Below are 23,701 nucleotides of genomic sequence, written 5' to 3'. Positions count from 1 at the left end.
TCCCCACCCAGGAAAGTGGAGTCAGGAAGGATTGGCACTGCACCAAGGCAGCCTGTTTTAGAGTGAAGATGGTGGGAATCTTCCCCATGAGCAAATCAGGGCATCCACTCTCACGGGGGGCTATCCATATCTGTTAGAACTGGGAATTGGGACAGGGGTCTGGGCCTGGGGGGTCTCAAGGGGAAGAGAAATAAAAGAAAGAAGTTCACACCCCAACCAGCTCCTTCATCTGGGCCATGAGCAGGTAGCCTCTGGAGACCTAACTCTGTACACCTGGACATGTACCCTGGCAGCTGGGCCACCAACCAAGGTAAACCTGGGGTTGATTCCTCAGCCTCTCTTGCCCACATCTGAACATCATTAACTGGAGCTCGGGAGTCTTGTAAACCTGTTGGCTGATGGAAGGCTTACAGCCCTTCTTTTTATTGTAGTAGTGGTTGTGATGACTCCTCTTTTCTTTTTTTCTCTCTCTCTTTTTTTTTATTTTATTTTATTTTTTTGGTCTTTCTGAATTAGCAAAGCCAAGGCCAAGTGCCTTCCTGGAAGAGGCACATCCCTCAGGAGGCCTTGAAACATATGTTAAAACAAATATACGTGCTGTGAAAATGATGTAGGCTAATAAGCATTGCGTATTCGTCAAGTTTTTTATTTTCTGTATTTTATGATGCTTGGGTATCTTGGGGATTCTCACAGTTCGCTAATTCCTAGAAATCACAAACAACGTTGCTGCAAGCATGCAAGCAAGCCTTTGCTATGCAACCCAACCAATCCCGCGTCCATGCCCCAACCACCTCCTAGCTCTAGCTCTCACCCACCCCACCAACATTCCTGTTACACCAAATCACCCAGAACCAGGTTCCAAATAACTAGAGAGCACCCAGAGCCCAGAGCCTGCTGACATTATTCAAACTCTCCAGTTGTAGTCGGCTTAGCCTTGCCCATCTCTTCCCACAAAAGCCGCAATGAGGCCCGTGTGCATGCGCACTCCTCCCCCTTTCTCCTCCAGCCCTGGTGCTGCCCCGTGTGACCCCGCATATTGAGTCGTGACACCTGTTTCTAGAGAGCCATAAGGATAAACACTTCTTCCTTCACAACAGTCATGTCTGTGTCTGCGCCTGTTACTTTATTTCCTTAACGCAAATCCCAGGACATTTTAAAACATGTTTGTACAGGACAATATATAAATATGCCCCCACTTCCCACACTGAAGGGTGGCACTGGAGGCAGGGCAGGTGGGTAGGTGACACCCAGAAGGGTAGGTGACACCTGGGACATGTTTGGGCTACAAGTTTATGGGACTTCACTTCTGGTTATGGTTCCGTAGTCTCTGTAAATCTCAGGTTCTTTGCTAGAAAAACAAAACATTTTATTTAACGATCACAAAGTCCTTAGTAGCTCTAAATGTCTTTGGATCAAGGTGGCTTCTAAAGCATGTAGTGGAGCCCTGGCTGGTATGGCTCAGTGGATTGAGTGTCAGCCTGTAAACAGAAAGGTCACTGGTTCCATTCCCAGTTAGGGCACATACTTGGTTTGGGGGACCCGGTTGTGGGAAAGCGCAAGAGGCAACCCATCTCTCATAGTGATGATTCTCTCCCTCTCTTTTCCCTCCCTTCCTGTCTCTCTAAAAATAAAGAAAATCTTTTAAAGAAAAAAAAAAATGTAATGGGGTAATATACTCGAAAGGAAAAAAAAGGATACAAAATACACTTACACTACTGGAAGAAAATATACAAAGAAGAAACTTAATGAAGGGATGAGATTATGGGTCAAATGTATATTTCAATTTGTTTTTAAAAAGACCTGAAGTTCATGTCAGGACAGAGCTAGTAGTCCTTCTAGTGTTGTTTCTGCACCCTGTAATAAATGTCCTGTGTAAGTTTCTAGTGGTCAGAAGTCCAAAATGGGTCTCACTGGGCTAAAATCAAGATGTCAGCAGAGCTATGTTCCTTCTAGAGGCTCTAGAGGAGAATCTATTTCTTGTCTTTTCTGGCTTCCAGAGGCTGGCTGCATTCCTTGGCTCTCACCCTGCTCCCCCTTCCACTTTCAAAGCCAGCAAAGGCCAGGTGAGTTTTTCTCACCTCCCATTGGCCTCACCTTGCTTCCGTGTCTCATCTCCTCTGACTCCAACTCTCTGCTGCCTCTTTGATGCACAAGGATGCTCTGATTACATCAGCCCCATCTGGATAATCTGGAATAATCTTCTCACCTGAAGATCCATTGATTAGCAACTTGAATTTCATCTGCCACTTTAACTCCCCCTTGTTTTTTGGCAGAGCATGTTCACAAATTACAGAGATTTGGGACCGGACATCTGGTGGTGTTTGGGTACACGACAGCCATGGCCACTGTACAGTATCCAGAGGTGTTCATCTCTAATAAGATTGTGCTAGGGGCTTGTGCTACTGGTATATCTTTGGAGGTAATATTCTTCTCTGGAATTCTATTCTATCAAAAGAGTCCCCCCATAGCTCCTATTGTGTCTTCTTGATTGTCCTTGGTCAATTCACCCAGTTTAAGCTGCAGAAGACACAGCATAGGGAAGGGCATAGACCTTACTCTGGGCTTTGCCTTGACCCTGTGCTCCGTTATGAGTAATGCTGCCAGCCAGCAAGATGCTTCATGGCACCTGAAGCAAGACAGCCACCCAGTAGACATGTATTGAGCATCTTCCAGGTGCCCAAAACTAAGCCATGTATTAGGGATGATATAAACGTGAGGATGATACAGTCCTGCTCAGAGAGCTCACAGTCTAAGGAAGAAGATGACCCATCCACAGAAACACCCAAATACTGTGGATGTGTTATATTCTAAAGGTGCATTTGAGATTTGAGGAGGTGACAATGGGAGAGGGGAGCCCATGCTCTGTTCCAGCTCTCAATTTTTTATTTTTTTAAGTTATAAATCAGTACAAGGAGATGAACCTTGTTCTGCTCAGCTCCTGTCCTTCTTCCTCCCTGCTCTCTCCACCCCACTGATCAGTAATAACTGCTCCACTAAACCACTGAAGTCCTTCCAGATATAGTCTCTATGTTACAATGCTCAAATGTAATATCGTCGTCGTCGGCAGCCGTCCGTCTCGAGAGACGATGGTGTAGCTTCTTAAGAGTCTATCTGCATCGCCGAGAATGGCTGTGCAGTCCGACTCGGGAGTGACACGGTATCTGTCTCCTCCCGTGTTGAATCAACATCTTGCGATGACGCTGGAGTGTCCTCTCCAGTGAAGCTGAAGCTACAGAGCCTGGGCAGGGTGATATGGAGGGTCTGCTGTTGCCCATGCAGCAGACCCTCAAATGTAATATATTATGTTGGTAACTTGTAATTATATTTTTACACAATAGATTCAGTCTATAACTTTTTTTCAACTCAAATCAGTCTCTGACCAAACTGAAGATATCTTCACAAGTCAGTACAATATGTATTTGTATATTTCTAGGGTAAATCTCTAAGCATGGAATATTTGTGTCAAAGAATATGCCCAGTTTTAATTTTGACAGATTCGAATTCATTTAAATATAAGAGGTTGACACCCTTCCGTCCAAATTGGTGTGGGAATGACTGTTCCTCCACAACCCTCTGACTCAGGATATTACTCATCTTTTGAAACTCTGCCAATCTGATAGGTGGGAAAAGGGTATCTTGCACTGGCTTTGATTTGCATTTCTCTAATGGTGAGTGTGGTTAAACATTTTTTTCCCATGTGCCTGTTTATTTTTAAAATTTGGGGGCTATCTGAACTTTATTTTGTTATGAGAATAGAACTTTACTTTTCCCAAATGGCAGTACTAATTTTCAAATAATTCACATTTTCCTCACTAATGTGAAATGCCACTTAGCTCTAAATTTTAAAAACAAAAAGAGGCAGCCTCAACTTAAACCTCACACCATATACAAGTATTAATTTGAAATAAATCATGGGTTTGAAGATAAAATAGAAAACTTTAAGAAGATAACACAGGAGAGCACCTTCAGTACCTAGAGATAAGCTAGAGGGTCTCACACAAGACACTAAGGGCAAAATCTGTATTACAAAATATTTATAAATTGGACTCGACCAAAATCAAAAACTTTTGTATTGTGAAATATCCTGTTAAAAAATACTTTTTAAAAAGACAAGATGCTGACTAGGAGAAAGTATTTGCATACCACATGTGCAACAAAGGTTTACATGTAGAATATATAAAGAATAATGAAAACTCAACAGCAAAAATCCAAAAAATTTAATTATAACATTGGCAAAGAGTTGAACAGATATTTCACCAATAAGCTGACAAGAAGCACATGAAGAGATGCTCGATATCATTAGCCAATTTGGAAATGCAAATTAAAAATTGAAACCACAATGAGATATTACTACACACCTATTAGAATAGCTAAACTAAAAAAAATAATGATAATGCCAAATGCTGATTAGGATGTAGAAAAATTGGAACTCTGATACACTGCTGATGGAAATCTAAAATGGTACAGCCAGTCTAGAAAATAGTTTGCCAGTTTCTTACCAAACTAAACATGCAGTTGCCATACAACCCAACAATTGCACTATTGGATATTTATCACAGAGAAATAAAAACTTGTGTTCACACCAAAACCTGTACATGACTGTTCATAGCACTTTCTTTCACAATAGCAAGACAACTGTAAACAGATCAATGGTCCTTCAGTGGGGGGTAGGTTGAACAAACTCTGGTAGGTCCATATAATGAAACAATACCATTCAGCAATTAAAGAAGTATTAACTATTGATAACAATCCAAGTGAATCTCAGGGGGCATTATGCCTACTGATAAAAACCAATTCCAGAAGGTTACATACTGTACAATGTTTGATTTCATTTATATAACATTCTCCAAATGGTGAAACTCTAGAGATGGAGAATAGATTAGTAGTTGCCAGGGGTCATGGTTAGAGGGAAGGGGCTTGGGTACATGAATACAGAGCTAGCAGAGGGAGTTCTGTGCTGGTGGGACAATTCTGTATCTTGATTGTGGCATGTGATACATGTGATAAAATCACATACAGTTAATACGCACACACAAATGAATGCAGGTTTAAAAATGATTAAAAAATAAGGTCTGTGGTATAGTTAACAGTTATGTACTATGTCAATTTCCTGGTCTTTATATTGTAATATAGTTATATAATGTCATTATTGGGGGAAGCTGAGGGTACTAGTTTCTGTGAATCTATAACTGTTTCAAAAGAAAATGTTTAAAAAATTTGAAATGAAAAAACGAGAAACGGAAACCATCTTTACCAAAGACCTTTGCATTGTACAAGATGCTTCATCCACAATAACCTACTTCCTATCTCTCTTCCCCAGACACACAACAAAACTATCCTTTTGAAAAGTGGACAGTCCAGTGGAAGGTTCCTTAGACCAGGACTACAGAAAAAGTTGCATAAATAAAAATAGTTCAGAAGATCACCTGCATAACAGATTCACCAATTGCTAATATTTTAACCCACTCACTTTATCATATGGGATGAATCCATCTGCACCATTGTTTCTGAACCATTTGAGGGTAAGTTACATACATCGTAGGCCCTTTTCATTTCCTAAGAATATTTGTTTATACAACGACAGTAGTGTTACCAACTTCAGTAAATTTAACACTGATTCAATCAATACTTTAATCCATCACCGCTATTGCACTTTCATCACTGGCCCCAATAACGTCCGGTACAAAATCCAGCCCGGGGTCAGGAACTGCACTGAGATGCCACGCCTCTTTGAGAGCCTTAGTAGATTCAGCTTTGCTACCAATTTCTCTGTCACGGGGCACCCAGAAGTCCCACCTGTAAACTGAAAAGGTGGCAGTTGCCCCACCTATCTCTGTGAGTAAAGGTCCTTTAACAATCTATTGTATAAGAACTAAGTGGAGTATTTCTCTTCTGCCTCATTATTCCACAGAAGCGCCTAAACATTCTGTTGTGGGGTGCGACAGAGGAGACCCGCATTGCTTTTCGCTCCCAACCTGGGACAGCGACATAGGGCAGAGGAGGCCAGCCTGGGAGGAGAAGAAGGAATTTGGGAAAGAACCTTCCAGGGGAGAGGGACCTGAGACTGCGAGAAGGCTCCCGTTTTCCACCCCCTCACCTGGAGCGCTGAGCGGCCAATCGCAGCGCGACCCAGGTCCCCGCGGCCAATGGGAAGTCGGCGCGGCGCGCGCCCCAGGGCTATAAGCGCTCGCGGGCGACGGAAAGTGAAAGTGGGGCGGCTGCCGCAGGCGTAGCGGCTGGGCGGGAGCCCGGGTGCAGCAGCCGAACCGACGGGATGCTCAGGGCTCCGGAGCCCCGGCCCTGGGAAGCAGGGGCAGCCACCCAGGCCAAGCCGCTCACCTCCTTCCTCATCCAGGACATCCTGCGGGACAGTACGGAGCGGCGCGGGGGCCCCACGGGCAGCCCGCAGCCCCAACCCCAGCCCGCGCGCCAGCGAGCGGCAGGGCAACACTCTGAGCCGGACCCCCAGGGTGGAAGAGGCGGCTCCGGCTCCTTGGAGGATGAGCTGAGCCCTTGGCCCGGCGCCGTGCCCGGGGAGGCCGAGTCGCCAGCGGAGACCGAGCCAGGTAAACCCGCGAGGCCCGAGTGGGATCCCGCAGAGGGCGAACGCCGCTGCAGGCTGCGCGGGCGTGAGGGTGGGCCCAAAGCGCACCTCCCGGAGCCCCGGCTGCAGGGATGCGCCCGCGGCGTCAGGCAGAGGGACCTCACTGCCTCCCGCTGCGGCCGCGCCTCAGATATTAACCCTGAGCCCCAGCGCCCAGGCTGCGCAGCTCGTAGACCCCGGCCTGGCTCGCCCACATGGTGCTCGGCGCTCCGGAGGCTCCCAGCTTCCCGGGCTCAAAAGCCAGAGCGCACACAGCGCCGCTTCCCCCCAGTCCCAGGTGAAACCCTGACCCTGGCACCCAGCCAACCCGCTACTCTTGATCAGTGCCTGCCTCCCGTTACCTCCTCGCATCTACTATAACTAACGTGTAACAAGTGATTGATAATCACTTATATGAATACGTTAGGACTTGCCCAGGGAAGACCCCCTTTGGTTCCCAATCGCGGAAGCAGTAAAACAGCAAAGTTGGGAGTTCTCTCTCTCTTGTCTTCAGGACGTACGACGCTGTTGGGACATTTAAAGTAGACTGATTTTCTTTCCCATCACTCCGTATGAGGTATCCTAATGGCTCGTTTTGAGAAAGGGGGATGAAAGCCAGAGAAGGTGCTTGCCTGCAGCCCTCAGCATCTCTGGTCACACAAGCCTGCTCTTGCCACCCGGAGGTCAACACCAAATGCTTTGGGTTCTTCACGAGGCACTTTATTTCTTGGTGTCTTCCTTGCTTCCTTTCTCTCACCTCTCGGTGCGCAGATCCAGAACCCCTGTTTCATTCTACTGAACGACATGGCAGGAAGTTCCTCTACTAATCGCCTGTTACCTTGGGTTCTTGATGGCTATTAGAAAACTAATACATAGTATACATGTGCGCTCACTCCTCACTCCTGAGAGCTGCTGAGTCATTCGAAAAAGGCGAGATGTTTCCAAGATGACAGCGTGCTGTTTGTTCACTCACTGAAGAGATAAGGGTGGACTGAATTCTGTCCTTTCTCCTGCTAACATGTAACTTGTTCCTTCCCGGTCCTTCTTCACCCCTCTTGTTTCCAGATAGGCACTTGGAGACTTATCTGTTGGACTGTGAAAACACTTCGGTCACCTCCAGGATCCTTCCCCAAGCTCTCAAGCAGCCGCAGAAGCGCTCCCGCGCCGCCTTCTCCCACACTCAGGTCGTGGAGTTAGAGAGGAAGTTCAGCCACCAGAAGTACCTGTCAGCCCCTGAAAGGGCTCACCTGGCCAAGAACCTCAAGCTCACTGAGACCCAGGTGAAAATATGGTTCCAGAACAGACGTTATAAGACCAAAAGAAAGCAGCTCACCTCAGACCTGGGCGGCCTGGAGAAGCCTTCCTCCTTGCCAGCCCTAAAAGAGGAGGGCTTCTCCCGGGCGCCCTTCCTGTCCATGTACCACAGCTATCCTCACTACCCCTACCTGTACTGCTTGGGAAGCTGGCACCCGGCTTTCTGGTAACTGCCAGCTCGGACGACAACCACATGTGACCAGCAACTGCCTTCCTCAGGTTGTCTTTCCACAAGGCCAGAAGGGCCAGGGACAGGGAGGGCTGGCAAACAAGAGGCGTGCAGACCAAAACTCCAGAACTGTTGGAGGTTTGTGCAGAAATTCCAGATTCTTCACTGGTGGCCTGGGGAATGATCTGGACTCGAGAATAATAACTCAATATCCAAATAGTTCCCCCAACATAGATTGTAGGTCGTTTTTGCTTTTGGAGACCTGTTTGAAGTGGGGCGGGGTAAAGTTAAGTGGTTTCCAGCACTCTGATTTTGTATGAGTGGTCCACATTGCTTCTGAGGATTTCATTCCTGTAACTTCATTTTCTGATGTAACCGAGCATTGGCTCTGAAGGAGCAAACCTGAGAAAGGACAGCCAAGATGAGGATGTCACCTACTGAATTAGACAAGTTCAAAAGCCTTGTTGACTTCTGAGTATGACCAAGGTTTCTCCTTGTCCCTGTGAGAGAGGGAAGTAGAGGATCTCGCCAAGAAACCAGACATGCTCAGCATATGCAGGCTTGAGCTGTGGAGATGGGTAGGAGGAGATGAAAATATAAGCCGTTTATTATTCTTTTTTTAAAGGTACACCATCTTAAGTATTTGCAGTGTGGCCCAAGTAGACCAGAAGTACTCACTGTGGATTTAAGACAAGCTGTATAAACAGAACACTACTTTAAGAAGTAGGCTTAGGCCAGATGAGTCTCCATGTGTCCAAGCAGAAAAGACAGAAGCCAAAGGACAGGTCTCCACACTGCTGCTGGGGACATTGCAACTTTATTAGCAAAATGTGTAAAAACAAAACAAAAACAAACAAACAAACCTCTTCTGGGTTTTTTGCCCTGGGCCTGAGAACTTCAAATGAGAAGGTTCCTGGCGTTCTCAGGCTATACAATGCATACTACATCCTGACAGATCACATAATTCTTTACATGCCTGCCTTCTTATATTTTTTGTTCCTTTTCCACAGCAATCACCCATGAAATAAATGGCTTCTTTTCAGTCCAGACTTTTAGTCTGGCTGCACCTAACATATCCCTTCCTTATTTAGTCTGAGATCTGGTCTATTTTTTTCCCCCTAACTTTATCTTTCTTGGGTTAAAAAAAGGGGGAGGCCAGATTCTGAATTGGCTAAAAGACATGCATTTTTTGGTATCTAACAATTCTTATTTTTCTCTTTTAAAAATATACAGCATTAAATCCCAAGTCCTATTTAAAGATTTGACAGCTCCAGAAGGTCACTGCTGCTTTTATAGGACTTTCTGGTGGCTGTTGTTACAGTTCAAAGTCTGACAATTCTCTGAGCTCCCTGCAGGCAGAGAAGGTGAGGAGTAGCTTTCACACACAAGGGAACACAGTGCAAAACGCAGGGTCAGCACCGTGAGCCATTCGGTGGAAATGGAGGGCTCATGTGCTGGTGTGGAAGAAAGGGTGGCCTGGGCATTAGAGAGCCTGGTCCCTTGATCAAGCCCAAGGACCTGAGAGCACCTTGCAGGGAGAAGCTAAAAAAAAAGAAACAGTTTTCAAAATGCAGCATTATTGTGAGTTCTATCACAAAATAAACAAGATCTGTCCAAATGCTTTGGGGACTGTGTTTAATGCCTGTAAAAAAAATGGGTCCCCAAAATGAGATACCTGTGACTGCAGAGAGAGTAAGAAGAGGGCACAGGAGACATGTGTCCACCTTTCTGTTTTCATCCTGTTATCTCAGGTGCCCTGGGAGAGGGGAGACCTCAGAATTAGGAAAGCCAGCTTAATGGGGTACTCTGAGGCCTGGAAATCTTGATCCCACCACTGAATTTCCTTTAGTGAGAAACCTTTCAGCCTCCTTCTATTAAAGGGGCCAATATACTCTTGGTGGCAAAACTGCCAAAGTTGATAGAAAGCTGGCCTGTTTCACCCCAATTTCTATCATTTGTGCTCCATGTTGAAACACTGTAAAATGGTACATACTGCTGACAACACTTGGGAGCATAAAGCCTAAATCGCTTTCTTCTGTTCATGTGTCTCATGAGATGGTTCAGCACTCATTCTCTGCTCAGTACCCTTTCTTTCCCCACCTTCGAAATTTAATTCTAGCAACCTGCAAGTCTGCAAGTATTAAACATTTTACTATGATGTATATTGTGTTGCAAAATAAAAACTAAATAAAAGTCTTGGTTTAAAATTATTTGGTTTGTGAATCCATCTTGCCTTTACCCTATTGGAACTAGTCACTCAGCTGTCTGAACTGGTAGAACAACATTTGAAGAGCTAGTGTGTCAGTATGTGAGGGAGAACCGGAGGGTGCCCCAGACCACATCACCCACACAGCCTGTTTTCCATCCTGTTTAGTAAATTAGCATTCTCCACATGCATAACCAACTGTGCTCTAATCTATACCATATCAAGGCCTGTGACTTGAAGTTTAATAAAGTACCCCAACCAAACTTTATTTTTCTATGTACTTTTTGCAACACGAGTGTTTTTAAAATAAAGGACTGTATCTGTATTAGACATATCTGTGTGTGGTTTTGTTTCTTAAAAACCATATGTTATTGAGCATATGTATTTTTCATCACCATGTTCTCCCACCCTCCTCCTGCCTGACAGATCTATGGAGAACAAGTAATTAAAAGCGGTACCTTAGCTGAAACAGACAATTGTCATTCTTAAAGCATGTGGATGGGAAAGAAATTTATTTCTGCAGTTTAATAATCACCTGCTCCAGTCTGAGAATATCTTTTCTTTAAATAGAGAACATCGGGTATTTACTTACAGTTCCTGACAACCCTGACAGGAACAGGTAGACCATCATAATACTTCTAGAATGCTCCTTTCATCTCCCACTGTTCCTTCACACTGCAACCGCTCCCCCTTGGCCCCTCCATCTCCCTGAAAAGATCACTTCCATTCAGGGCAGACAGACCTCTTGCAAGCAACACCTCTGCATCAAAATCACAAGTATTGAAAATAGGTTTAACATAAAATATATAAATAACACACCTTTCCCCTGCCTGCACTTGAGCCATCATGAAATCCCACCAGCAGAGTGCCTGCTACACCTATTCCCTGAGAGAACTGATGAATTTCTGGCCCCCTCCTTCAAGGAAATAGAAGCTTAAAGAATAAGGCACTTACTTGAGGTAAAACATACCATCATTTCCAAGTTGGCTCTAATCCTTTAAGTACATTGTACACACAGGTGGGGCCTCCGGCAGCATGTTCACATCATGAGACCTAATTTTGCACAAGTCTGCAGTCCCCATCCCTGCCCAGCAAGGGCCTCAGCGCTCAAATTACAAAGGCTCAGGCAGTAAATTAACCATGGGGATTTTTTTAAACCATTAAAAGTAACTAATCCAGGAAATTAAACAGAAATCTCTCCTTTCTAAAGAAAGTTCCCTGCCTGCTCTTCCTCGCCCCTCTTCCAACCCCTTCTCCCCCACCCCATGTCTGCTGATCCCACCCAGTCTTCTCCCAGCAGCTCTTGTGAGAGGCCACATTTGTGGTCTTTGGAACCCCTTTGCAGTCTGTCTCTCAAACTACTTCAGGTGCAGATTTCTAGAGTCACTGCAGCTTTGTCACTGGTAGGCCCATGGGTCCTCCCCAGGTCTCCTTAGGAAGGCCATCGCTGTCAGAAAGAAAGAAATTTACAGCTGAAAAAAAGCTCCCCCTACCAAGCACAAAGCAAGCCATTTTTCTAGGGTGATGTTAATACCATTGGCCTTAAACCTGATCTCAGAGGGAACGGAGGCTATAATGGAGAGTCACTGAGCTTGAGTGCCCTGTGATGGAGGGCTGTGCGCGGTTTATTCTTTTTAAAAAGATTTTATTTATTATTTTTTAGAGAGAGGGAAAGGGAAGTAGAAAGAAAGGGAGAGAAACATCCGTCAGTTGTCTCACGCGTGCCCACAACCAGGGACCTGGCCCACAACCTAGGCATGTGCCCTGACCTGAATGAACTGGCAACCCTGGGTTCATAGGCCAGCGCTCAGCCCACTGAGCCACACCCGCCGGGACACATGCAGATGGTTTATGGAGTGTGCTCAGCTCAGGAGATCCACACAAGAGGAAGTGAGGACCGCAGGGTAGAGGAACAGAAGGGGCTGACCCAGCCACACAGGTGCGACGGAGTCACCAGTACTTTAAGAAACTCGAAAGCCAAGTGTCTCAGACTGAGGGAAGGGGTGGGCCCTTGCAGTGCCACCTCAGCCATCTCCTGAAAGTGGGAGCAACCTGAGGTAGAGCACTTCCGTTAGACAGAGCAAGGGGCTCAAGGTTTGGGCAGATCTTACTAAATGCTGTTCTTGCTAAATGTTAAAATGTAGCAGAATTTGGCAGAGGATGAGCTTGACCTAACCCAACAGGATAGGTTTAGCCAACTGCGAAGAAGAAACCAACGTGTTACTAACCAAACAGTGTGTATAAGCAATGGCTAAGGCTTCCTGCAGGGGACAGAGCTTTGGATGTGAATCCCATTCTCCTTCATTTGCTGCAAGTAAATAAAACTGCCTAACAACAACCACATCTCATTCCTTGAAGTTTTTTTTTAACATATTATTTTAAATTGATTTTTAGAGAGAGAGGAAGGGAGAGGGAGAGAGTAAGAAGCATCAATTTGTTGTTCCACTTATTGACGCATTCATTGGTTGATTCCTGTATGTGCCCTGACTGGGTATTGAACCCACGACCTTGGTGTTTTGGGACAATGCTCTTACCAATGGAGCTAGCTGGCCAGGGCCATGTCTTGTTCTTAAATAAAGCAGCATCAATACTCCCAGCGGCTGTGGGGTGCATCTCCCCTCTATTGCAGGCTCAGTGGAGCACCACAGAAGTCACTCTAAGACTTATGATCCTTTCCTTGGTCACTCCTAGGACTTTAGTCACTCTCATATGGCCAGTCAATGCCAGTCTCTGCAGCAAAGAAGTCTGAGTCTGGAGGGTCCAACAAGGCTCCAAGCTCTGAGTTTTGCACTCAGATGTCCAGACTGCTCCTTCCACAGCCGCCATGAATGTGTCAACAGGGCTTGTTTTTCCAAGCCCAGAGTTATTTACTGCCCAAGGAAATGGGCAGGAGCAATGGTCCTGGGACACAAGGACCTCAAGGTTTAGTCATAGACTTGGCCTTCACACATACTTTCCCAGACAGACTGCACATCAAAAGTTGGCTAGAAAAAGGAGAGGAATCTCAGTTTCCATACAATGTCCTCCTCCCACCTCTGCAAAGTCTTTACATATGACCTTGACTTATTTCCTGAGTTAGCTCTTGGCCCAAGAGGAGGTTTGGGATACCTTTTAGGCTAGAGCTGTGTGGCCTCTTCGAACTAGACAGTTTCTGCCTGTTTCCAGCCAATACAGTGATAGACGTGGCCTATCACTGAGAAGGTAATGGAGTGACAGCAGAGGAAAGTCCCATTTTCTCCTTGGAATGCCTGTAGAATACTTATAGACTTTTAAAAAGATTTTATTATTTATTTTTAGAGAGAGGGGACAGGAGGGAGAAAGAGAGGGAGAGAAACATCAATCTGTGTTTGCCTTTCGTGCACCCCCAACTGGGGACGTGGGCCACAAACCAATCATGTACCCTGACTGGGAATGGAACTGATGACCCTTTGGTTTGCAGGCCAGCACTCAATCCGCTAAGCCACATCAACCAGGGTGGATTTTTTTTTAAGCCTAGAAACCATGGTGGTACAAGGGAAATCAATGCTGATTTTGCTCTGTTGAAGTTGTAGAAGTCCAGCAGCATTTGATCTCAAGTACCAGTGGTCCCCACAGTCTCTGGCATTGCAGGATGGCCTCAGTCCTGTGGCATCAGCACTGGCTCACGCTGGAATATCCTGGGAGTGTTCACAAAAACATACAAAGGCCCAGCCCTACTTAACACCAATTGCACTACAACCTCTGCAGGTAGGGCTCAGGCATCAGTATTTTTTTAGTGCTAATGTTTAAAGTTACAAACCACTTGGTAGCCTCTTTGCACGTGGTAAGTCTGCTCAGCCTCACAGGTGCCAGGACAAGAGAGCAACCGGGAGGAGCCAGGAAGCAAGGAGCAGGGGGTGGATGGAGGTGGGGGTGGATTTCTTTATTTTATTTTTTGGCATGCTCATTCTTTTTACAGAGAACAGATGTTCAGCTTTTCTGACTTTCTTTCCAAACCTCCTCCTCTTGGAATTTCTGACATCATCAAAGGCCCTCCATGATCCGGGAAAGCCCAGCTTCTCCTAGGTAATCCCTCACTCAAAGCTGGAGGGGCCCAGACTGCCTGGGTGTTGGCTAACCTGGTAATCCAGAAGCACTCATCACCATCTCCTACCAGGGCCCATCCAAACTGACAGCATACTCTGCTGTGGAAAACAGAAAAGATTCCATCCTCGATTCTGGTTTCTTGTTGTCTTTGAGGGGTTTTGTTTTGTTTTGTTTTTATTGAGCTATCACTGACATATAATGTTGTATTAGTTTTAGGGGCAGAACATAATGATTTGATATTTGTACACACTGAGAAATGATCACCACAACAAGTTCAGTGGCCTTCGGTTCTTTTCACACATCCGGGAACTTCAGAGGCTGCCTGTGCCCTGCTGGGAGCAGCAGGTGTCATTTAACATCTGTCAATGAGCGTTATGCTTCCCTGACAACTCATCTATCAGGATTAAGTAGTGTCTTAGCACTGACATAACATTTACACTTCCTTCTGCCAAATCGGCAATATTAAACTTTTTTGTTAAAGCGTGTGTGCAGAGATGGATCAGGTGGAGGGTGGCTCCCGGAGGGGAGGGATACGCCTATGACAGCCCAGCTTTTGACTAAAATTTGCATGCAGTGAGTGCAGAGTTGGCATCCGAACTGCAGCTCAAAGTCAGAAAAGCTTACACTTGACCTAAACAACATCTGAAAATGAGAATGATGGACATGAGTTAGCTCTGCTGAGTTCTTCTGTGGAGCAAAGAGCAGGGGATATCATGATATGAACCTGGGGGTGGGGGGGAGATGTCATTCTATTATGGAAAAGTTTGGAATCCCTCCTCCACTCCATGCTAAGAGCTTGTTTATACTTAGATCCTTGATGATTTTTTTTTCCTTCAAGTACATCTGACTCAACAAAGGCTAATCCATGCTTTGCAGAGTGAGGTGTAGCATGGGTGCAAGGATCGTCTTGGCTCAGGCCTGCAAGGGCTGCTTACTTATCTGTAGCAGAGCTTTCTCAGAAGCTCCACAGCTCCTTCAAGTGACAAAAACTGCCAAGATGGAGCTATCAGTGTGAGCAACTTTGGACCTGAGTTAGAGAAGCGAGATACCAACAAGAAGCTGCAGACTTTCTCTCCTTTCTCCCCTGTGAGATGTACAAATTGGCAGGTGACTAGATGAAGGAAGCTTGGGACAAAGGTCCCAGGGTTCTCGGTGTGACCTAAACAAATGATCTCTCTGGGCTTTTAATTTGCTTTATCTTATTAATGGGCAGGAGAGACCCACAGTAAATGTAAATTACGTCAAGAAATTCTACTGGAAGGAGCTCTTTGACTAGAGTAAGGGACTGGGGTGAGGGCAGGTGGCATGGGAAAGACTCCATCAGTACAGATGTCAAAGTTCTGTAGCCTCTTATTTCCAGCTTCTTATTTCTGCCTTTCTGGCCTGACCACAGTTGTGTACCCTGTTACTGGGCTGCTGCCGCTTTTTCCTGTGAGCCAGTTCAACTGCATGTGAAGAGCCAGTGCGAGGGAGGAGGGACTCGACAGGGAAGGAGCCGGACGGGTAGTTTTCCACGGCTGTGAGGCATCTCTGTGCATGTGTGAGTTCTCCGCCAACCCTCCCCCCAGTGGCTCCAGATTGACCCCCAAATGGAGAGATGGCTTCCTGTCCTTGAGATTCGGTTTTATTACAGAGACAGATGGAGGGCATGTCAACTTTGGCATCACAAAGGAACAAAAGCTGGACCAGGATCTGAGGAAAGGTTTTCTCATTACAACCCAAATATGTGTTATAAAAGCCTGTGGCAGGCACACACGCCAGTGCAGCAGAATGGGTTTTCACACAAATAGGGCCAGCTTCCCACACAGAGAAACGGCGTGGCAGAGAGTGAGCACGTGCTACAACAGGAGGCCATGGGAAAGGACCTAAGTGAGCCAGGTGACCATGAGCCCTGAAAAACCACAACTAATGTGATCTTGGACAGCAACCAAAAGGGTCCTGTGTGCAAGCAGTGGAGCTAGCATCCTGCCCTACTCTGCCACGAGCTGAGAGAGGTTTGACACTGAGTGAGTGAATGAGTGAGTGAGTGAGTGAATCCAGACCTCACCTAGAGTTCTAGGTTTGGTTCTGAGCACCATACTCTGAGGTAAATAGTAGCAAGTTCAGAAAAGCATAATTGAGATGATCCAGGGGTTTGCAGGAGTCACATGAAAAGGAGTTGAAAAAAATAAAGAATGTTTACCCTGGAGAAGGGAATTCAGGGCCATGTGGGCCAGAGAAGAGGATTAGATTTTTCTGTGTTGTCCCAGGAGGGGTCATGAAGGTGATACAGAACTCAGATCTGCAACGTATGAAAAATCACTGGGCTGATGTGATATGTCTGTCACGAGGAGGTGACAAGGAGGATGGGCATGCCTGGTGCAGCTGTAAGATCCTCGCCAGCCCTTGGGTTCTAGGATTCCAGAGAGAAGTACTGGGCTCTCACCTGTCTACCACCTACTGACTGTGAGGGGAGGACAGATGTCCCAGCCCCCCTAAGTTTCACCTCCTCCTCTACAGAATGGAAAAAGGAATCCTTAGGTTAGTGACCTGAATTGAATCAGCTCTGCAGGTCTCACCTCTGACTCATCAGGGAAACAAACAATTATGTGGTTTCGGGGGTGATGGAATATGTTGATTGACTGATACCTGCTGGTGGGTATCTGAAGTTTCATGCTTGCTGGATTCACACTTGAACCTGAAGAATCCTTCTCTAGCTAAAATATGAATATTCCAGGAGAAGTAGTGAATTAAACTTGATGAATCATTCATTACCAAAGATGAGTAAATTTATTAATTTCAACAGAGATGACTTGTGGTACTGACTAGGAATCATTGTAAAAGAGAGGGAAAAGCACAGGAAAGAATGCTGGAGACTTGGAAATAAAAACAATAAATTTCTATCTCTGAATTTCGTCTAAGTTTAGTCCTGTCCATGCTGACTGTTTTATTGCTCTTACACTTGGGGCTTAAACTATTGCATTCTTTTCATGGAAGCCTTTTGACCTGAGACCTCAGACATGTATATTGTTGCCTAGCAAATGGATGCCCAGAGAGAGGTAACAAAATTGTTCTGGAAGCAGGAGAGCAGAGAGGTGATGAATTTTCTCTATTGTACCATTCATGTTTCCTTCCCTCCAACTCAGAAATTAATAATCTAGTAAACATGGAGGGGCCAAAAATATCTTCATATTTTTTATTTTAATTTTTAACCAAAAGAAAATGTTATAACGCTAAGCCCTTTACCTAAATCAATAATTGCTTAGGTTTCATTGGAATGCAACATGGCATAATAAAAATAGCATGGATTTTAGCTTTGGGACTCACCTGTAGCCCTGGTTGTACCTTTATATTAGCTGCATGACCTCAGGCTAGTTATTTGACCTTGTTGAGACTCAGATTCTTCACCTTTAAATGGAAGTAATAATACCTCATTTATGGATTTTTTGCTAAAGATTAAGTGAGATAAATCCAGCATATATTAGATTATCAAGAATTATCAGTTCACTCCTTTTTTTTGAGGAAATGTCTAAACTTTATCCAAGTGTGTATATAAAATGTTCATACTATAATGAAATACATACAATAGTCACTTAACATATTTCATACAAGTTTTCCATGAAGCTCTATTAAAACAGTACTGGCATTTTAATTTTTGTATTTCTGATATGCCAGTGAGTTAATACCATACAACATAAAACCACCATATTATTGAACATTGGAGCTGTAGAGATAGATTGATGATAGATAAATAGAGAGAGAGAGAGATAGCAGGGGAAAATGCACACTAAGTTTCCACAAAAAGAACTGAAGATGATTCTACAAGATGTGGTCATTTGTCCTGGGCTGAGCTGTAATGCCATGGGATTCCATGTGGGGTCTTTCCCATAGGAGAGAGACCATGTACCCTAAGTTTAAATCATTAGAGGTGGAGGGCCAGTGACCAGGGCTGCTTGCTTCCATGCCTGAAGCTGGATTGCACAAATACAGACAAAATAAATCAACAAAAATAGCTAAGAGGCATTTCTGAACATGTCCAGCTGCAGAAATTTATGGCTATTAGCTCTTGGAAAAAGGTTATTTCAGATAAGTCAACTATTTATACAGAAAACAAAAATGAAGCATATATTGATTGGTTTTCAGTTGACTGTCCCCAGTCCTGGGAGAAGAACTCAGTGGGAAAAAGCCCACTTGGCCGCCTAGCTCTTTGCCAGTGTATCATCCACACATGCCCTCCAATGTGTGGACTAAAGAGAGGGCTTCTGAAGAAGCTGATGGTCAGTGTTTTATGACCATGTAGATCTTTCTCTTTTTTCTCCATTATTCCTTTATAAAGAAAGAAAGGATCTAAAACCATAAACATTCTTGAGCTGGCCAAGATTTCCAAGGCCCAGTTCGATCTTTGAGTCCTGGCAGGGAGGTGGTCCACGGTAGAAGATCCCCTAGCAAGGGAAATGAGACTTTGTCTTCGAATGGGTCCAATGACTCTACTGTTCAAAGGCTGAAGGGCCTCAGGAGAGTTATTCATGTCCCTATACCTTGTTTTCCACACCTGTAAAGTTTTCTCTAAGGTTTCTCAGCTCTGTCAGGCTCTTCCCATTACCTTATGTTTGAATAAACTTAAAAGTAAAAATTAAGTTTGCGTATAAGGTGTCAGAGAGCAGCCATTTCTCACGAGGTCCAGCCCAAGGTAGGAAGAGTTAAGTCTGTACAAGCCAAAGGAACGATTTTTTTTTATAGCTGGTAATAGAATAAAAGAAAATAATACTATTAGAGTAATTTGAGAATGATAAAGGAGTCCTTTCCGTCATAAGTGTGAAGCAGATGCTGGCTTCACTGGGTCTCCTGGGCCCTTGTGAACTGGGTAAGCTGAGCACAACCCCCCATTCATGTCCTGGCCAAACCCAAACCTTCAGCAAGATGCTCATGAATTCCCAGTGGGTTAGTTTCACTCAGTTTCCTCCAGGGCTGTCTCTGTTCCTGACTGCAGAAGTGAAACTCAGGTTCCTCCTCCAGTCCCTAAAACAAAACAATGCGTTCACACATGGCAGTGGTGGGCTTACTGAGAGGGTGAGAGACAAAAGCGGTGTCATGTCACAGCCCCAGGCAGATATTCAAACGGAACATCAGAACCCCCTTATATGCAACTGTGAAACCTCTCCTGGTTGTTTCATCAGATGTGGACCTCAGTCTCATTTCAGCTGCAAGTTCCTCCTTTTTGTTCTGCTTTGCTTCCCTCTCTCTTGATTCTCCCTCTTGGGAACAGAGAGTCCTCCCGCTGCTTCAGACAGGGCATATGGCCACCGTTTTTGTGGCCTTGGCTCACATCTTCATGTGCCTTGCCAAACAATGGCATTTTTTTTTCAAAGAAGAATTCTCATGCTTAATAATAATAATAATAATCCACTTGCATTACATATAAAATTCATAATGTTAAAAACTTTCAGGTGGAACCATTAAGGCAACTTAAAAAAGTATTTTACAGCAGTTTTAGAATGGCTTGGGCTGAACCCAGGGGTAAACCGTGAATGATTAATTTAGAACCTATGATTATAAAAGGCTCTGAGCAAGGCCTTGATAAGTGAAAGAAGTTTGAGACACAATATGAAGGCAAAAAACCAAGAATAGAATACTGACCAAGAACAACAGTCAGGGGCTGACACTACCTGACCTCAAGACTTACTATAAAGTTACACATAATCAAGACTGTGTGGCACTGGCAGGAGAAGAGAGGCGTGCACCAAGGAAACAACACAGAGAACCTAGAAATGGACCCACGTAAATATAGTACACTGATCTTTCACAAAGAAACAGCAATAAAGAAAGGGTAGCCTTTTCAACAAATGATGCTGAAATGGATTTTCATACACACGAAAAATAAAATAAGAGAATCTAGGCACAGACCTTATACTTTTCACAGAAATTAACTTAAAATTGATCAGAGACCTAAATATAAAATGCAATACTATAAAACTTATGGAGGAAAACATAGGAGAACATTTATGTGACCTTGGGTTTGAGATAACATTTTGGATATAACACCAAAAGAATAGTCCATGAAAAAAAAATTGATAAGTTAGATTTTATTAAAATTAAAAACTTGTACCCTGGGAAAGATACTGTTAAGAGAATGAGAAGTCATACTTGCGTCTTGAAGAAAGTATTTGCAATTATATATCAGATAAAGGACTTGCCTCCAAAATATAGAAATAATTCTTAAAACTTAACAATAAGGAAACAAAAAACTCAATTTAAAAATGTCTGAATAGGCACCTGACCAAAGACATATAGATGGCAAATAAACATATAAAAAGATGCTAACCATCACTTGTCATCAGGGAATTGCAACTTAAAATAACAATGAAATACAGTAGTCCCTCTTTGTATCACAGTTCACTTATCGCGGCCTCACTGTATCATGGGATTTAAAAAAATATTATATTTAATTAACGCAGATTTTTTGCTATATCATGGGATTTTGCAGTACTGTATACATATGTTGTTAAAGTTACATAGGTTTAAGAGTGTAGAATATGTTTAAGAACACGAGTAGTGTTTATAAAAATGTGGAAAAAGTTAATAAGGGAGTGGGAAAAGTTAATAAGGGACTGGGAATGGTTTATAAGTGTGTGGGAAGGGTTTATAAAGCCTTAAAATATATTTAAATACTAAAATAAATGTAAGGTTCCTACTTCGCGGATTTTCATCTGTCGCAGGGGGGGTCTAGAACGTAATACCCATGATAAGTGAGGGAATACTGAACCACTACACACAAATTGCTAAAATCCATACAAACAACTATAAATCTATTTTTGCCTCACCCTGTACAAAAGGCCAGCAAGCACATGAGAAGATGCTCAACATCACTAATCATCAGGGAAATGCAAATCAAAACCACAATGAGATTTCACCTCACACCCCTTAGGATAGGTACTATCCAAAAAGAAAATATAAAATAACAGGTGTTGGTAAGGATGTAGAGAAACTGAAATGTGCATTGTTGGTGGGGATGTAAAATACACAGCCTCTGGAAAACAGCACAGTAGTTCCTCAAAAAATGAAAAGTAGCATTACCATATGATCCAGCAATTCTACAGCTATATATCAGAAAGAATTGAAAGCAGGATCTCAAAGAGATATTTGTACACCCACATTATAGCATTACTCACAATAGTTAAAATGTGGGAGCACCCCATGTGACAGATGAATGGATAATCAAAATATGATAAATATGATATATATATATATATATACACACACACACAATGGAATGCTCAGTGGATTGAGTGTCGGCCTGCGAGCTAAGTGTCGCTGGTTCGATCTTCCAGTCAGGGCACATCAGAGAAGGAAAACTCTGACTCCAAAAAACCTCCGCTGCCTTGCGGCATAGCTCTTCAGGGAAAGGCTAAGGGAGTAAACCCCGACAGAAAATCCGGAGCCGGAGTCCCTAAGGCGGTTTGACGTTGTAGTCAACACCGGCAACTCCTGCGGCGCACCTGAAGCCAAGCTGTATTGACTCCGTCTTTCCCTTGGACCCTTCAGCTGCGAAGAGAGGGGGGGTCTGCTGCATGGGCAACAGCAGACCCTCCATATCACCCTGCCCAGGCTCTGTAGCTTCAGCTTCACTGGAGAGGACACTCCAGCGTCATCGCAAGATGTCGATTCAACACGGGAGGAGACAGATACCGTGTCACTCCCGAGTTGGACTGCACAGCCATTCTCGGCGGTGCAGATAGACTCTTAAGAAGCTACACCATCGTCTCTCGAGACGGACGGCTGCCGACGACGACGACGACAATGGAATGTTATCCTGCTTTAAAAGGAAGAATATTCTGTCACATGCTATGACATGGATGAACCTTGAGAACATGATGCTAAGTGAAATAAGCCACAAAAGGACAATACAGCAGTGCCCTTGGCAGTCCCCCAGGATCTGTCTCTTGCTTCAACTGTGTTTGGAAGGAACAGACCCAGGGACACCCCTTCTTCCAACCTCTTTTCCCGTCACAACCATCAAAACCATCTTAGCCATCCTCACCCAAGGATCTATTTATTGATTTGAGAGAGGAAGAGAGAGAGAAACATTGATTGGTTGCCTTGCAAATGTGCCCCAACCAGGGATCGAATCTGCAGCCTAGGTATGTGCCCTGATGGGGGATTGAACTTGGATCCTTTTGGTGTATGGGACAACGGTCCAACCAATGGAGCCACCCAGCCAGGGCAGCATGTAAGTACTTTGTGCAATGTCATAGAGGAGTAATAAAGACAATTAGAAGCTGTTCTCTGGCTGGCCAGGCAGTTCTCATGCCAGCATAGGGACTGGAGCTAAGCTCTGAGGGCCGGGGAGGATCAGATAAGCAGAGAGGAGGAAGGAGAGCATTTAAAGTAGAAATAAACTGTGAGCAGGAGCTAGGAGGAGATTGGCCAAGGGATCCAGTGTGGAGCTGCCCTTGGCCTTGGCCTCCCGTGGTGCACCTCTCCTCCATCTGTGGGGGCTTGTCAAGTCCAGAGCCACAGCCTGCTTGGAGAGTGAACTCACCTCTTTCTAGAGAAGACGTGATTCCCACTCGCAAACCCACAAATACTTCCAAGACACCAAGGTAAACAAAACACAGCAACTGGAATCCCTACAAGGACAAGCTGCTCTGCCTGGGGCTGTGCCTGTGAAGCGAAGGCTCTCGCTCTCAGCCCAGTGGGTCTGAGTTGGCAATGCCCTTGGATCAGATACGGGTCCTCAGTCTCCAGCCCTTCTGAAACTTGCCTCTTTCTCTACTATATTAGACCCACTGAGTTCTTTCCCCACCCCCACCCCTGACCCCAGGCTGTGCTGCTGAAATCTGGATTCTGTCTCTTTAAAGAAACAATTCACCTCTATGCTTCCTGAAGACCGCTGCCCTGTGAGTTAGAAAGCCACCCGTTTCTAGCTAGTCCTGAGAGCAGTGCAAAGGATCTTTACCTGCAAACTTTCTTTGCTTAGCTTGTGTTCTTCTATAAAGTAGGCGTTTCCATTGAATCAGGTGGTCTCTCTCCACAGCTCATCGGAGTGGGGCACATCAAGGCTCTCCCTCAGTTTTGGGCCTCAGCAAGATCAGAAAGGCTGACCTTCAGTTCTGCCCTGTGGTCATAACACATTGGGACGGTCAGATGGTCATTGCTCTCACATCGCACTGGGGGCCCAAGACCCCACCTAAGGGACCTTCTCAAGCTGCCCCACAGGCCAGGCTTTCTCCAAGCTCCACCCCTTCCACACTGCTTGCAGTGGGCTTATCCTGGGGCGGGGTGGGGGCGGGGGGGACTGGAGGGGGAGATGGCACTGCTCTGGGGGAATCCTTTCCGAGATCACAGCCTTGTCTGCTCCATACCCTGTCATCCTGGCAGCCTTGTA

General features: G+C 44.9%; 1 protein-coding gene across 1 annotated transcript; it reads left to right on the top strand.

Annotated features, from left to right (window-relative positions):
* The first annotated feature begins 6,197 nt into the window (after window positions 1-6,197).
* On the top strand, window positions 6,198-10,276 carry NKX3-1 (NK3 homeobox 1). The gene is made up of 2 exons (XM_090290154.1): window positions 6,198-6,566; window positions 7,649-10,276. Exons 1-2 carry the CDS (start codon window positions 6,275-6,277, stop codon window positions 8,065-8,067), a joined length of 711 nt encoding a protein of 236 aa, XP_090146280.1. The 5' UTR covers window positions 6,198-6,274; the 3' UTR covers window positions 8,068-10,276.
* Window positions 10,277-23,701: the final 13,425 nt, after the last annotated feature.

This window comes from Furipterus horrens, unplaced genomic scaffold (genome assembly GCF_987537825.1).
Source record: "Furipterus horrens unplaced genomic scaffold, mFurHor1.1.pri manual_scaffold_10, whole genome shotgun sequence".
In the NCBI taxonomy this organism is placed as follows: Eukaryota; Metazoa; Chordata; class Mammalia; order Chiroptera; family Furipteridae; genus Furipterus; species Furipterus horrens.
This window is presented reverse-complemented; position numbering and strand designations above follow the sequence as displayed.